The sequence below is a fragment of the Typopeltis vanoorti genome, chromosome 12 (assembly GCF_054136105.1).
Source record: "Typopeltis vanoorti isolate ZY-2024b chromosome 12, IOZ_Tvanoo_1.0, whole genome shotgun sequence".
In the NCBI taxonomy this organism is placed as follows: Eukaryota; Metazoa; Arthropoda; class Arachnida; order Uropygi; family Thelyphonidae; genus Typopeltis; species Typopeltis vanoorti.
Window position 1 is genome coordinate 76473181 of NC_143560.1, and position 16528 is coordinate 76489708.

At 34.7% G+C, this 16528-nt stretch overlaps 1 protein-coding gene across 2 annotated transcripts in view; it reads left to right on the top strand.

Annotated features, from left to right (window-relative positions):
- Nucleotides 1-16528, top strand: part of Alg-2 (Apoptosis-linked gene-2) — a 72353-nt gene that overhangs the window by 25318 nt on the left and 30507 nt on the right. For both annotated transcript variants that reach the window (XM_090401181.1, XM_090401180.1), the window contains exon 4: nucleotides 10281-10439. In XM_090401181.1, coding sequence (XP_090257307.1) covers nucleotides 10281-10439 — 159 coding nt within the window. The remainder of the gene's footprint in view (nucleotides 1-10280; nucleotides 10440-16528) is intronic.

Here is a 16528-nt window from a genome sequence, read left to right on the forward strand (position 1 = left end):
GTGTAAAATAGTCTCTTTATACATGTTTTTTTTTTTTTTTTTTTCAGTTATTTTAATTTACTTCTATAACATGTTACTGCATGCATATTGAGATTCCATTGTAATCATGTGCCCTAACTGTATATTATTCCTAGTATTGTTTGAATTACTGTATACTGATTATGTCCCAAGATATTTGGGATGAAATATTTACGTATTAAAACTAATCACTGTGGTTATACGTGTGTTTTTAGTGATGAGTTTTACGTGAAGCGGCAAGAGAATTGTTAGTGCCCTTTGATCCAAGTCTCAATTCTGGGCTAGTCCTGAGTGTTGGTGGAAAGAGGGGAAAATAGTTCCATTTCATAAAGAAGGCTCCAAGAATAATGCAGCAAATTACTGACTGATCAACATATCAGGAGTTGTTGTCCAAGTATTGGAGAAGTTGGCCAAGAGCAAAATAAAGGAATGGGTAAATGAAAATGGGATACTGTATAGGGAAAGCATGGTTTTGTGAAAGGTAGGTCATGCCTCAGTAACTTGCTCACGTTTTATAATACAGTGACAGCTGTATTATAAATTGGATAAAGTTGGATAAAGGTAATGGTTTACAGTGATACTGCTGGACTTTGCAAAGGCCTTTGACAGGATACCACATGGAATTCTAATCAGTAAACTGCAACACATGGGGATGGATAGGAGGGTGGTTGATGGAGAGATATCACAGAGTAGTTTATTTAGGAGTAGAGTCCAAAAGAAGGCCTGTGACTAGTGGTGTGCCACATGGTTCTGTTTTAGGACTGCTACTGTTTGATTTGTACATTAACAATATCGAAAAGGATCTGAGAGGGAACAGTTCGGTTATTTGTTGATGATGCAAAGTTGGGTAGAGCAATAATTAATACAGATGATGTCAAAATTTCCATGATGATTTGGATAGATTGGCAGACTGGGCAAAGGAGAATGGATGTCAATTTAATGTGGCAAGGTGTAAGGTTATGCGTTTTGGAGTGAAAAGATTACCAGCTGTATACCACATTGGTGGAACTGTACTCCATGAAATTGACGAAGCCAGAGACTTGGGAGTGTTAGTGGATAGGAAGTTAAAGTTTAGGGGCATATAGCAAAAGTGGCTAAAGCAGCTCATCAGATTACTTCGTTACTGAAGAATACTTTGACGAGCAAAACAAGCAAGTTATTGTTCCTCTTTATTGAGCCTTGATAAGACCCATCTTGACTACTGGGTGCCAGAGTTTCTTGCTGATGAAGAGGAGGTGGAGAGGCGAGTGACCGAGATGGTAGCATGTCTCTGGAATGAACCTTACAAGAACAGTTTGAAGATTTTTGGGTTACAGAAACTGTTTGATAGGTGTAAAAGGGGTGATATGATTGAGACATACAAATTACTGAGGGGTTTTTACAAAATTAATTCAGAAGCAATATTTCAGAACTAGTTTGGTGGTGGGAGAACTAGGGGCCATCCATGGAAACTGAGTAAGGGTGTTTTTTGCTTGGAGAGTGGTGAATGAGAGGAATAGGTTTGTCAGAGTTTGTTGTGGGGATCATGGCTGTCAATGAGTATAAACAAAGTATGATAGAGACTGTGCAAATGTTGGATAGTTCTTTACGTGATGTTTAGGGCTTCCTCGATGAAACAAGGACTCTTTGAAGTAGCCCACAATAATATATAATTATTGTGCGATGATATTCAGCCTGTATATCCTCTCTGTTGTGAAGGCTTCTCCCATAATGAGGGAGGGGTGAGTCTGTCTCCCATGGTGACCCAATCCGTCTTGGAAGAGTGTATATTTGTATTAATTAGTGTGTAAGACTGAATGAAAGACATTACAAACATCCTTGTGTCCAAGGTAGGTTTCCAACCTGCAGCCTCTTGGTTGGAGAATGCATATGCTAACAGGCTGGCTTATATTTGGTTATGAAATAAGCATGGATCTTTAATATTTCCTATTTCTTTTATTAAGGATCATTTTATATCACCAAAATGAAAACTTTTAGGCTCTTTTTGATAAAAAGCGAAAATAAAATTTTTGTTTTCTGTAAATATAATTGTCAAACATTAAGAGGCTTCAATTTGCCATTAGCAAGATACTTAAAGGAGAAATATTCGAAAGTTTATTTCTACATGTGGCTATCATAACATTCTCCATTTTAAATGTAATAAAATTATCATTAAATTTTATTAGGGAACATTTATGGGGATGCTTAAGTGTCAAAGCTATATAACTGAGAGGAGACCTCCACATAACCTTTAAAGGAATGTGGAGAATCGACCAGGGCTTCTGTCCTAATGTCCAATCCTCACCTTCTCGTGGTGCACCCTGTTGGGTATCTACCTGGATACTGAACGAACGAGGATGGGCTGGCAATTTGGGTTTTAGCCGACCAAATTGTATTCTTATTGACTTAAACCAAAATACACAATGATGGTACAACATGACAAAATTTCATGCCTTCTGGGGTGTTGCCCCGGATAAACAAGGCCCCCGTTGTTTTCGCCAGGGCAAACAGCGAAAAGTCAGCTACTGGAACAAATCTGAAAACACACCCCAACTCGACATGACCAGAGTTAAAGATCGGTACTATCAACATAAGAAGCCTGAATGGCAAAAAAATGGAGCTTGCTGAGGAATTAGATAAGTACCAGGTCGACGTAATTAGGGGTGACTGAAACAAAAAAGACAAAAACTGGTGAGATCTTTCTGAGCAATAAATACAAAATGTTATATTCAGGCAATGACAATCAAGGAAAAGAAGGAGTACCCATATTATTCAACACTAAATATGAGGTTCATCTTCTTGAATGGTAGGCAGTCTCAAATAGAGCGATGTGGGCAAATATCAGAATGGGGTAACTGGACAATGAGACTTATTTGTGCCAATGGTCCCACAGAAGGTTCTACTAAGGTAGAAGTGGAGGAATTTGTTAAGGCTTTAGAGAAAGCAACTGACACAATAAAAAAAGGAAAAGTTGGTCCTTGTTGCAGATCTAAATAGCAGAGTAGGAAATGATTGTCAGACATACAAAAATATTTTGGGAAAATTTGGAGAAAAGAGCAGAGCTAATAATAATGGCAAATACCTGTTGGATTTCTGCTTCAGTACATGGACTAGTTATTACTTACACTATGTTCCAACATAAAAATGTGCAAAAATTCACATGGAGAGAAGAAGCAAGGAATAAGAAAAGTCTCATTGACTATATTATTGTTGATAGTGATGTTTTCTTCCTGTTGCAGGACAGAGGATTTGAAATTGGAAGTGATCACTATTTAGTCTTGAGCAGGATAAAATTGAATTTCATATTGAAAAGAATAACATGTAAGAAAGTTTAAAGTGAATCAAAGTTGAGCAGCTCTCAGATGTGAACTGTAGACTAAAATACACAAAGATTATTAAAGAAAAAATGAAAGAGTTTGAGAACAGGAACCAAACCTTGGAGATGGAGATTCAGTGCAGACCTTGAAGAAAACGTTAATTGATTCAGCCAGAGAGGCATATGTTGAAGTTGTCTGCAATGATAGAAAAATCAGAACTCCCTGGTGGACACAGGAAGTTAAAGAGGCAGTGAAGGAAAAGAAGAAAGCATATCAAAAGTTCCTGGCAAATAAGTCAACTTGTGCTCTTAGAGAATACAGAGACATGTAAGAAAGCTAAACACTGTGTAAAACTAGCTAAACAAAAGTCATGGGAGGACTTTGGCAAGAACATAGAAAATAGATATCAAGAAGGTGGCAAAATATTCCGGAGGTTGTTGAAGAAGCTTAGAAATGCAGGAAAGAGTGCTGTAAAAGGTGCAATGTCCTGATGAAAGATGATTTTTCTCTTTTCTCACGAATTTTTTCGTCTAGTCTGGTTAAAAGATCGGAATAAAATTCTCCAGTTATTGTTTTACCCTTTTCAAGATAATTAATAAACAAAATGCCTTTAGCATCCCAAAACACCAATGCCATGACCTTTCCTACGGATGGAACTGACTTTGTTTTCTTTGGCACTGAACAACCAGCTTCTGTCCACTGTTTAGACTGCTGTTTGGATTTTGGTGTGTAATGGTGAATCCAAGTCTCATCCATAGTAATAAATCGACTCACAAAATCAGTTTTAATCTTGTTAAAACGCTCCAAGCACTGTTCAGAGATTTTCATGCGAGTGCGTTTTTGATCTGCTTTGAGCATGCTCGATCAAAAAATCCATCTTGCGCAAAGCTTTTTCATTTACAATTCCTCATGCAAATTATATCCTACACGTACTTTTGAAATGTCTATAGTCTCAGCAATTTCATGCACTTTGACTCACCAGTCATCCAATACCATATCATGCACTTCATCAATGATTTCTGGTGGTGTTATACTTTTTGGACGTCCTTTACATGGATCATCTTCAAGGCTGGTACTGCCACATTTAAACTCGGCAGCCCATTTCTTAATTGTCGAAAATGGAGGAGAAGAGTGCTCGTAAACTTTTATGAACTTTGAATGAATTTCTTTTTGGTGTTAAATCTTCTTTTACAAAGAATTTGATAACAGCATGATACTTAATTTTATCCATTTCAAGGAATACAGACAAAACGTTTGCTTCAGATAGCTGTATAAAACAAACTACCGTATTTGCCGGCGTATAAGACGCACTTTTTTCTTTTTTAAAATAGGTCTGAAAAGCAGGGTGTCTTATACGCCGATACTCAGTTTTTTATTATTTTCATTTCTGGAAATTTTCTTTGTTCCGAGTTACGTGATTTCTTTATTGCTTCCTTGTGGTGTGTGTGAGAGCATTCCAGTTACATAGAGCATTGTTTCTGAAACTTCAGACATCCTCGTTCATATGATTGGTGCGGTATTAACAAAAGATCGTGCTACTAAATGACAAAGACAAGCTGACAGTTGAGTTGAAATGCTAATTCTCTTCAACCGAATTCCATAATATCTGAAACACATTCACTATATGTTTCTTCGTTTTAACACGTTCACTCAAACAAAACCATATGTTGAACCGCAACATATGGTTTTGCTTGACTCATACAGCATTTTCTGTAGGAGGGGGGGAACATGCGATTCATTAGTTAGTGCCGTTTTTATCCCAGTTGTCTCTAAATGCACTGTTTGTTGAGAAACATATTGCACAGCTTGCAGATGTCTCTGTACCTTATTCAGTGATACAATTGGAATGTTTTACGATCTCGAACTTCACAGATACATTGAATTTTATTCTATGCGTTAATGATGCATAGCCAAATGCCACGGACCCCCTGAAGACCTTTCAGGTACCTTGGGGTACGCGTACCACACTTTGAGAAACACTGACGTAGAGTTCAGTGGATGCGCATGCGCTGTCATCGACGATCACAGCTGTGTCCTGTTTGTTTAAACTTTCCAATTGTTGTCGCAGTTGTGAACGGTGATAAATTTCTGCCATTTAATTTTCTCTAAATTTCTTGGCAAATTATGGCTGAAAAACTTTGGCATTACAATATTGCATACAAGCTATGTGCGATTGTGTGCTAAAGAACATGGAAACAGGGCTGCAGGGAGGCATTTCAGAGTACCCCCAACTGAGAAAATGATAAGAACTTGGCGGAATCAGGAAGAGGATTTAAAAAAAGCAATTCACAATAAACATAACCTACGAAGTGGAACTGCAAAATGGCCAGAACTTGAGGCAGAACTGAATACTTGGATTTTAGACCACAGAAAAGCAGGACTTTCAGTGTCTACAAAAATGATTATTCATCAAGCGATAGCCACTAACAGAGGGATCACCTACTTTACTGGATCAACATCATGGTGTTCAAGATTCATGAAGAGAAACCAGCTATGTATGCAGACTAAAACAAAAATATCACAAAAGATGCCAGCTGAATATGAAGAAAAAATGATTGAATTTCATCAATTCGTCATTAACGCAAGGAAACTAGAAAATTTTTAACTTGTGCAAATAGGAAGCATGGACGAGGTTCCGCTGACTTTTGATGTGCCCTCAAACAAAACTGTAGATTCCAAGGGCACTAAGTTACTATTAAAACTTCGGGGCACAAAAAAACTCGCTACACGGTTATTTTATTCTGCTGTGCTGATCTGACAAAATTGCTGCCACTATTGATCTTTAAAAGGAAGGCGCTACCCAAAGAAAAACTGCTTAAAGGAGTGTTTGTCCATGTTCACGCAAAAGGCTGGATGGATGGAGGAGGAATGAAATTATGGATAGACATAATTTGGTCTAGGCGCCCTGGTGGACTGTTGAAGAAGCCTGCCATGCTAGTATGGGATCAGTTTCGTTCTCACAGAACAGACGATGTTACAAATAAACTCAAGGAATTGAAAACTCAGTTAGCTGTAATACCAGGAAGTCTAACTAGTCAGTTTCAACCTTTAGATGTCTGTATTAATAAACCATTTAAGGGATTTATGAAGGAGAAGTGGAACAGTTGGATGCACTCTTCAGATTTTGAGGTTATGCCATCAGGAAGAAGGAAGAGGCCTAGCATTTTGCAAGTTTGTGAGTGGGTCAGAGCTTCATGGGATGCTGTGAAAACTGAGACAGTGGTTAAATCATTTAAGAAGTGTGGAATTAGTAATGCACTGGATGGTACAGGGGACAATTTGTTGTATGGGGATTCCGATTTAGAAGAGGTTTCAAGTGTCTCTTCATTTAGCTCTGGAGATGAATTTCTGGGTTTTGACGATTAAAAGGTGGGTACTCTTTCCTAGTTAGATTAGGTGTTTGTTGAAAGTAGCCTACTTATTACTTTATATTTGAAATACTGTAAATTCGTTATAATATTCAATGATAAAGTTTTTTTTCCTAAAAAATGTGTACAAAAAAGGGGTTACTTCCTCTACGCTGGCAAATAATACGGTACTTGATAGAATGACTTTCAATTTCACATGGATGCTTATGATAGATGTACCAACTTAGAAAAAAAAAAAAAAAATCATGCCGATAGTGTTGCGATCTATGGTTGAGGCCGAGAACTTTTCAGACCACCCTCATAGTTTATCATGGAACTATTAAAATCTTCCATTCAAGTCCTCAAGGGTTGGCAGGTAAATTACCATTTCATTGAAGTAAATAACTTAAAAAGCGAACTTGGTTAGCTAAGTAAAATTTGACAAAATCCCTCTGAATTTTTTTTACAAAGAGCAAATAGTAATCTGTACTTCTAAAATATTTTTTCATGATATCAGAAAAATTGTAGATAATTTGCACATATATATTCAGTTAAGCTGTTTTGGTAGTATTCGACTTTTCAACTTATAGGTTATGTATACTTTTTTCAAGTCATCACTGGCCATGTACAAGCAGTAATTTTGGGAGAGATACATTTACATTCCATTCTTATAAACATAAGTTCATCTTAAGTATCCTGTTGATAACTCCCGTGAAATGATTTGAAATGTGCATTTAGTTTTATAAGGTGGAACACTCTTCTTCTGCAGCTTATCTCACTTAAATAGGGTTGCTGTTCTAATGAATCTCCTCCACATCCTCCTGTCTTGGGCTGTATCCATATCCAAGTTCTTCATCCTCAGGTTCTCCTCCACCAGCTCCCTCATCTCTTTTTTGGCTGTCCCCACTTTCTCCTCCCTTGCACATTCATCTGCATGACCTTTCTTCTCACATACTCATCTTCTCTCCTCATTACATGACTGGAAAGATGGAGGAGAATACTGGAAGAGAGAAGTATGAGGCTGAGCAGAAGTAAGACAGAGTACATGTGTTGCAAAGTGGATGGCAGCCAAGAGACAGATCTGGAGCTGGAAAGAAATGTCATCAGGAAGGTTAGTGATTTTAGGCACTAGGTTCAACAGTGAAAAAGAATAAAGAGGCTGAGAAGGAAGTGGGATGCAGGATGCAAGCTAGATGGAGAAACTGGAGAGAGATGGCTGAAATGCTATGTGATAAGAGGATGCCGGTCAACCTGAAGAGACAGTGGCGAGACCAATTATGATGTATGCTATGGAAACTGTGGTCCTGAGAAAAAATAACATCAGCAGGATGGAGGTAGCAAAGATGAGAATGCTTAGGTGGATGTGTGGTGTGACCAGAAAGGATCGTCTGAGAAATGACTATGTAACGGGAACAGTGAAAGTCACGAACTTAGGAGTGAAGATAAGGCGAAACACTATTTCTTCTTATATAACACTTGCATATTGATGTTTGATACTCCTCCCCCCCTCTTCTCAATGCTCATTTGCAGCTAAGTTGTGAATTGTCATAACATACTACCTTTTATGTCATTAAAGCATTAACATCATATTAAGTCTAAACCTGGATACAGTTGAAATTTGCAGCTGATTCCGTGCTGATATTTGCCAATTTTTTTTTCAGAATATTTTTTATATTGTTATGTGGGCTTCCCCAGGGAGTTTGATTCATCAAGGAAGAGCCACTTTGTCACTTATCCTTTCTTGAAGACACTACCATGATGCACTCATAACATCTAACGGTAACTCATTTCACATGCTCACCACATTCCATGAGAAGAACCTAGACCCAATCCTAACATATGAGGTTCATGTTCTTCTCATGGTACCTTTTAGTCAGTTTTGAGGAATGATCCTAAATTCTATTCTCCACCTATCATAAGCTGCAAAACTCTTTTACTATACTGGAAGATCCCTTTATTAATTTGTATGTTTCTAGCATATCTTCTTTCCTTCATTTTTCAACTTTGAAGACTGCATTCTCTCAGCCAATCAGGCCAGAAAATATGAACATGTATGTAAATAATTTAAAAATTCTAAATTTTATTTTGTTAAGTAGTACTGTTGATGAGAACATCAAAACCGAAAACAACAAAATTTTATTGGCTCATATTTGGACCAATGTCTTAATCTTCAATTTTATTTGTTTTTATTTTTTCAAAACTTCTAACTTCTTCTCTGACTTTCAGAGGAAAATTCTTTTTTTTTTTTTTTTTTTCATTTTATCACAGTATCCTATGTTCTAAAAGGAAAATACTCAAGCAACCAAACATAAATATGTTATGTTGAAATTTTATGAAACTCGAATAATAACTAAATTAGGACAGAGTGTTAAAAACTTAGCAAAGAAGTTGTCTGCATGACTACAATGTATGATATTTTAGTGCATATACAGTATATACACACACAATATCATAAAAGCAATTTGTATAAAAAAGTTTATATTGGGTTAAACAGAAATTTAAGATAAGTATGTAAAATAAGTAGTATGATTCATTTCAGTATTCAATATTTTTACGATTTTTTCCTTAAAAATTAAGTTACTGAATTTTGTGGTTTTAACTTATGGATCTGAGAGCTGGGTCAGAAGTACAACACTTGACCAAAGACTAGAGACTGCAGATATGAGAGTCCTGAGAAAGATTAGAGGTGTGAACAGATGGCATCAATGGCAATATCATATTAAAAATGGGGATATTAGGAAAGAACTTGACATTGTCAGCATCCAGGAATGTGTTAGCAGAGCTAATCTCAGGTGGTATGGTCACTTAAATAGAATGGGAGAGAAAAGATTAGCAAAACAAGTGTTCTCTGCCAGGTTGGCAGGAAAACGATCCAGAGGAAGACCAAGATATAGGTGGATTGATACGGTACAAAGTGCCTTAGACGATAGAAATATAAGATCTGATAATGTTGGAGTCTTGACAAGTAACTGACTGATTTGGAGGAAAATTGTAGATAGGAAGTTAGTAATGATGTAATTTTTTCATGTAGTACTATCATATCCTGTACATCCCTTGAGGGTACATGGCAGGAATTTGATGATGATGATGAATTTTGTGGCATAGTTGTTAATATTATTATTCCCAAGATCCCTATGGAGTTGATAGGGATCTTGGGAATAATAATAAGTTATCCTTTTGTCATACATACAGCTCATTACCATGCCTTAAATGCATTCATATTCTCTGCAATTTCCAGACACCACACTCTCAGGCAATGCATTCCAATCATTCACAAACTTTCGATGCAAAAAAACCTGCTTCTCACTCATGTGCTTACACCCTACTTATACAGCTTCCAGAAATGACCTCTTTTAGTCCCACTGTTTTATGAAAATATCTTTGATAGTTATAGTACAATCATAGGTATAAGTGTCATTTATTTAACCAAACAGGTTCCTACAGGCTGGATAAATAAATCCATCTCTGTGAGGAATAGAAGATAAGAGGAATAGATTAATTAGCAGCATTACACTAAATGTACAATTCATTTGATAGATTTAACAGATTGAACAACTGATAAAATTTATGGTACAACAGATTTGTTATAAACCTGATTCTGAATCTTTCATTAAATTAGGTATGTTTGATAGAGATAACAGTGGGACCATGAATTTTGAAGAGTTTGCTGCACTTTGGAAATACATCACAGACTGGTTGAATTGCTTCAGAGGTTTTGATACAGATAACTCAGGAAATATTGATCAAAGGGAACTGAAACTGGCACTCACAAATTTTGGTATGTCACAATTTCCAGTTTGAAATCAGTTTACAAAAACTTGTGCCAAATTTGTATTGAATGTGTCGTGAATATGTTTGAATATATGATAACCATTCTTTTAATTTATGAATTTGTGTTTTATCAAAAATAGGTTAATCTTCAGAAATAAATCCAACTAAAATATCAGTAGCAAACACAGTACTCAAACCTTAATGATTACCTCATACATATTAATACTACCTCATATGAGCTGGTCTCATATGAGGTAGTATGTTTTTTATTTTCTCCCTATCTTGCAAAACAAGCAAACTAGCCAGAAAGACGGTTAATAGATGTAATGCACAGGTCTCATAGTCTCAGTTTCTTCAGTCATAATTTCAAATAGTCTGATGCAGACTGGACTGATTTGAATTCCATTGATCAAATTCAAATCCATTTTCCCAAGAAGAAACTTTTTTGAAAATTGAAAACTCCAGAAAAATCTGATTACTGAAGTTGTAGTTATTGGTTGGCTGTGTGTAAAGACCATAGGATTTCCAGTGTAAAATTCTAGCTTTCAACACTTTACATTTGTAATACATTCAGTCCAGACTATAATGAAAACCATTAGCAAATTCTAGCAATATGGTACTTTATTTCCTCACCAAGTTCTGAACAAAGCCATTTTAAGCTTGTTATTGCAAATGAGTTTAAAACAAAATTTCACTGTTTGCAAACTGAACTTGCTAACATATGACAGAAAATATGTTTTACATTGAACAGATATATTTTTTTTTGACTTAATCTAACCAGCACATTAATTGTGTCTGGCAGAAATTGTAACATGTGCAGATAGTTTTCTCAGTTCTTCACAGAATCTGCATTGTGAATTGAATTAGTGAGTGATTTATATCAGATTTTTAGTGTTTGGCTTATTTAAAACTATCTGCTCTAAAAAAAAAAATAATTAATTTAAAAAAAAATTGATCGTGAGTTGCTTACTTCACTTGAAATAAAATGACAAATATGAATAAATATTTAAAAAATTTGATATAGTAACTTAGTTTGTAACTTCTGATTTATTTTACTTAAGGACTAAATTTTATGAAAAATTCATAGTAATTTAGTTTATTTGTAAAATGAAAAAAAAATTCCATTCCTAAGAATCATTGTTATACTTGCTTCATTAATTATCATTAAGCAAGCAATATGCAATTTATATAATGCATTGCTTAATTTAAAGATTTAATTCTTTAAATTCAAATTATTTTTTAATTTTACCATTGATATAATATCCTCTTTTTTTTGTATCTAACAAAATGAGATTATTGTACATGTTCACTCACATGCATCAAAATCTTCTATTACCTAGCATTAAGTAATAAGTGCATGCAGGCACTAACACTGAACAAATATGGCTGAAGACAACAACTGAAGTCAGTCCTAGAGTCCTAAAAATTGCCACCTAGTGGGCTAAATTGGGTAATAGTTTTGGCTGTTGGACTGATGTTCTAAGAATGCAAGCTTCCCATATTTGGGGCAGTCTCATGCATCCAAATTTGTTGAGGTTTGGGGAGTTTTTTTTAGAGCTGAGGCTGATTCCAAGAATAATCTCTCATATTTATATTTGCTGCAGTGTAGTAAGGTAGCTTTCTTCCAGCGTATTTAGTGGCGGACATCCAAAGCATGGTCAGCAAGTCCTGAGTGGCTGTATTTTTGGAACCGGATATGATCCTTATGTTCAAATATCCTGATATTAGCTGTCCTGCCTGTTTGGCCATAGTAAGACAGTTTGCAACTACCAGGTCCCTTGTAGTTGCAAAAAAGGACCAGCCATTTTCCCTAGACCTACCTGGAGTAGGTCTAGGGGAAGTGGCTGGTCTTTGGGGGAGCAGATAAGAGATGCCAATTTTTATATGATTTGTAACAAGTTGTCAAGTCATATTTTTGTTAGCTTTTCAAAAGTATCCTGAATATAAGGAATGGTGATAGATTTAGAGTAGTCCCTGTTATGGAGGGGGAGGTTAATTGGTCTTAATATTTTTTGGATTTTATGGGGATTGTAGCCATTGGCTACAAGAATATGGTTAAGTTCAGTAGTAAGGGCATTGTTATTGAACTGATGAACTGATTAATTTTGCCCTGTTATATAAGGTTTTTATAATCCCATATTGTTGGGAGGAGGAGGAGGGGATGGTGATTGCTGGTGAATGTATCTACCTGTATGTGTAGGTTTTCTGTAAACAGAGAAAGCCAGGGAATCTATCAGGCTGGCATGTAATCAGAGTGTCTAGGAAAGGGAGATTGTTATTGTTTTCTTTTTCCAAGGTAAACTGGATCTTGGGCTGTTGATTGTTTAAGTGTGATAAGAAGTTGTGGAGTGTGTCCAAGCTATGCTGCCAAATAGTCTTTTTCTTTCCCTAAAAATTGACAGTTATTTATCTACAAGAATTAGAATTGTAACAGCAATGCCACCCACCCAAGTCAGTGTTGAAAGACTGTTTTCTGCACTGAAAATAGTCAAATCAGATTTAAGGGTTTCCATGAGAGAGGATCTGACAGAAGTATTCTGTTTCTAAGAATGATTTGTTAGTAAATTTTGGATTTCATTTTTGATTTAACCCCTATTCTTCAGCTAGATGCTAAGTTTCTTTAAAAATGTTTTATTTTTTATTTCATGTCCATTCACTTAAATTTTATATCCAAACAGTACTTTAATCTTGAAAAGGAAGATAATTGATAGAGAAAGAGGTTCCTTATTTTCTTTTATAGTTTTTTGTTTTATATCCTATATTCCTGTTACTTTATTATTTATAGCCTTTTGATAAAAATATAACCTGAATTGACCACTGTTTTCATTTTCTAAGTTTTGTCTTTTGTTTAAAATTTAAGGTTACTTAATGTTTGTAATTTCTGTAATAATAGAATTAAAAAGCCACAATGGCATAGCTATAGCCTTTAGACCCAAACTTTAACAGGTTAGAGTTCTAAAAAGTAGCCTGATGATTCATGTTGGCAATGGTGAAATGCCTTGTATGTTGAGTGCTTTCAATCGATATAGGAAATGAATAATTAGTATATTTATTATTTATTTCCTATATTGATATATAAATAAAGGAGTCGGAGTCAAAGCCACCATAAATTGAGGAGTCGAAGGTTTTATGTACGACTCCACAGCCCTAATGTGCTGGGGAAGTGATGTTTTTTCTTCTAACGCACAGGAATGATAACAAACTACCTGATATTCCACTGTCTATACTGACATGCATCTCTATATCTACAGTAGGATAAGCAATGATAGTCTCAAAACTTAGTTCGAGTTCTTAGATTTCCAAAACCTATTAGCAGATATATATAATAAATTAAGGAAATGGTTATGATATTTGACAATAATGGAATGGTACATTTGGTAATAGTATTCTTGTATGGATACCATTCATTATCACAGCAGTCATGGGGATAATGTTTTGCATAATTTTTTCATTAAAATGGTCCAGTTGAATCCACTATCGAAATTACTCCAATTTTTAGATTTTAAATACCAAATTCATTAAATTTTTTCAAGACAAGGAGGAATTATTATTTCAAATTGTTTTGCTAATAAAAAGATACTTTTAATAGTAAGAGAAATCAATCATTCATTACCTAGTCTGGTACCTAAAAAGAATAAAAATTATTTTTACACAGTATAATGCTCCCAGTATAACTTTGAATTTGCACAGCATAATCTTTTAGGTATAACCATATTGTACTTTTAGAAATAACCATACTTTCAGTTAACTAGACTCTCAGTAATTAGCTGGTAAGCTGAATTTCCAACACAATCCTGATAACTGAAAGATTTTTTTTTTAATCATAATTCCAGTTAGAACCATAAACATTCACACTGATTCATCACACTTCAAACAATTCAGATTCTAATAAATAAAATATTGTCCTGCCTTATTTGAAGGAACATAAAAATCTACCAATCTTGACTTCATTACAAATTATTTAATTTTCATGTCATTCCAGAAGGTAGATAAAAATAGTCAGTTCCACTTTTCATTCAGTTGTGCACACACTATGAATGTTATCCACTTAGAATTCTTAGAAATAAAATACACCACACAGAATTCTAATTTAGTTACAAAAACGAACTCTTTCGAGTTGAAACTTATTAAACAAAACTAAGCAACTTTAATTTTCACATGCCTAAATCTTTATATCATTGATAATTCAAACATGAGACACCCTGCCTAGAGCTATCCTGTTTTTTTGTTTCTTTATCAATTACTGTGAGAGTGCATTGCATCCCTTTTCAAATCCTGCAGTTTTGTTTTCAAGGCTTACAGTCTTGAAGTTGGCAAACATTTGACAAAAACCTGACTAGCCCTTTCCATTTAAACTATACAAGTTTAAATACTACACTCCTCATTTACTCTCATTTTGGTTTCAAGTATGCTATTCAGTATGTATAGAAATAAAAGTTGGTGAGAATTTTTTTTTTCTATGATCTTGTTTGACTTTGTCTTTAGCACTAATCTCTCAAATATTGTGCTGCTAAATTAAATTCATTCTTGGTAATGTGCAAAATGTCTTTTCTTGATAATTCTAATCCGAACAATGTGGTAGTATATTGCCTGTCTCTTTTAAAAAATAATTTTTCCCCCTTTTTTTTTTAACATCGTAAATAAAACATGCATACTCCAACTGAAGAAATTTTGTTTATATCCTGTTTTACACCTGGATGGCAGCTTTCATAATTATGAAGAAAGTTTTCATTACATGTTAGACTATTTGCTTACAAATACACTTTACGTTAATACAATGCCAGATAATTTTTTGTTGGCCAAAAACATTTTCATTTGTCTTGTCAGTCTTATCTCCATACTTTGCATAAGAATATGATTTAAATTATTCAGTCCATTGTTATATGCATAGAGTTTTCACTACAAATTCATCAGCCATAAAATAATTTACTGCAGCAAGCAAAGTGTTCTGTGTATTTATTTATGCAGATGATAATTTTAAAAAATGCAAAGAAATAATGAAAGTTATTTTTCACTTTTACAACTGAATGCATTATTTCTGTATACTTTTACTTCTTTTCTTTTCTCCTCTCTCTCTCTCTCACCTTAACACCAACAAATAAAAGCCTAAAAATATCTTCATGATGATAGACAAGACAGCTATTTTCATATTGCTATTTGAGAGGTTAAAACAGTATATCATAATCTTTAAAATAAGAACTGAATAAAAATACTTGATCAAAACTTGTTTTTTGACATTCAAAATAAATGTAGCACTTTTTATAGTTGCTGGTGTCTGTGTAAACATGCCACAGCACACATACACACATTATCACTCAACCATCCTCAAAGCATTTTATGTTAGATGACTCTGCACAGTATTTTAAAATTCCAAATTAGAAGTTCTGTTCATTTTAAAAACTAAAAAATGAACTTCGCAGCTAAAACAGTGTAACAGTTAATCAGTTAATGTAAAAAGTATAACCAACATTAACAGCACATATTTCATATAATTCTTTTGCATATGAACAACATACTTTAAAGTGTTGTAGATTTTTTTGTGTGTGTTTTTGTAGAAACTTACTGTTTCATAATAATAGTGTCAGTGTCTTAATTTTGCAATTTAACCAAAAGTACTTATTAGTTGCCATATTTTAGTACTCATTGTAATGTAATTCAAAGTAAATTTTTTTTACTATTTTTTTTTTAAATTAATGTCATGGTATTCCTTTTTATTAGATATTCAACATGATATATTGTGTAATAAAATTAGTTTAATCCTTTATCCAAGTGTGAGCAAACAAAGTTTGCGCCTGAAAGTATCTTCAGGACTGGGGTAAGGTGGTACAACACCAGGAAAACTCGTTGCAAAGGTGGAGCAAGATACCAACACTCCTATCTCAGTATCTCCTATAATGCAAAACACATCTCCTTGCGGATATGTCTAATGTTATGCATTAAGGGAAGGGCCACTACCCAGACTAGTTTCGACCTTTATTGAGGTCTCTTCAGTGGGAGCCAGGCCCAAGGTGAGATACCAGGCAGAAGCATTAGCAGGTCATCTCCACCTATAGGAATTGCCAAATGGTGTGCCACCCTTTTTTTAATAAATAACTC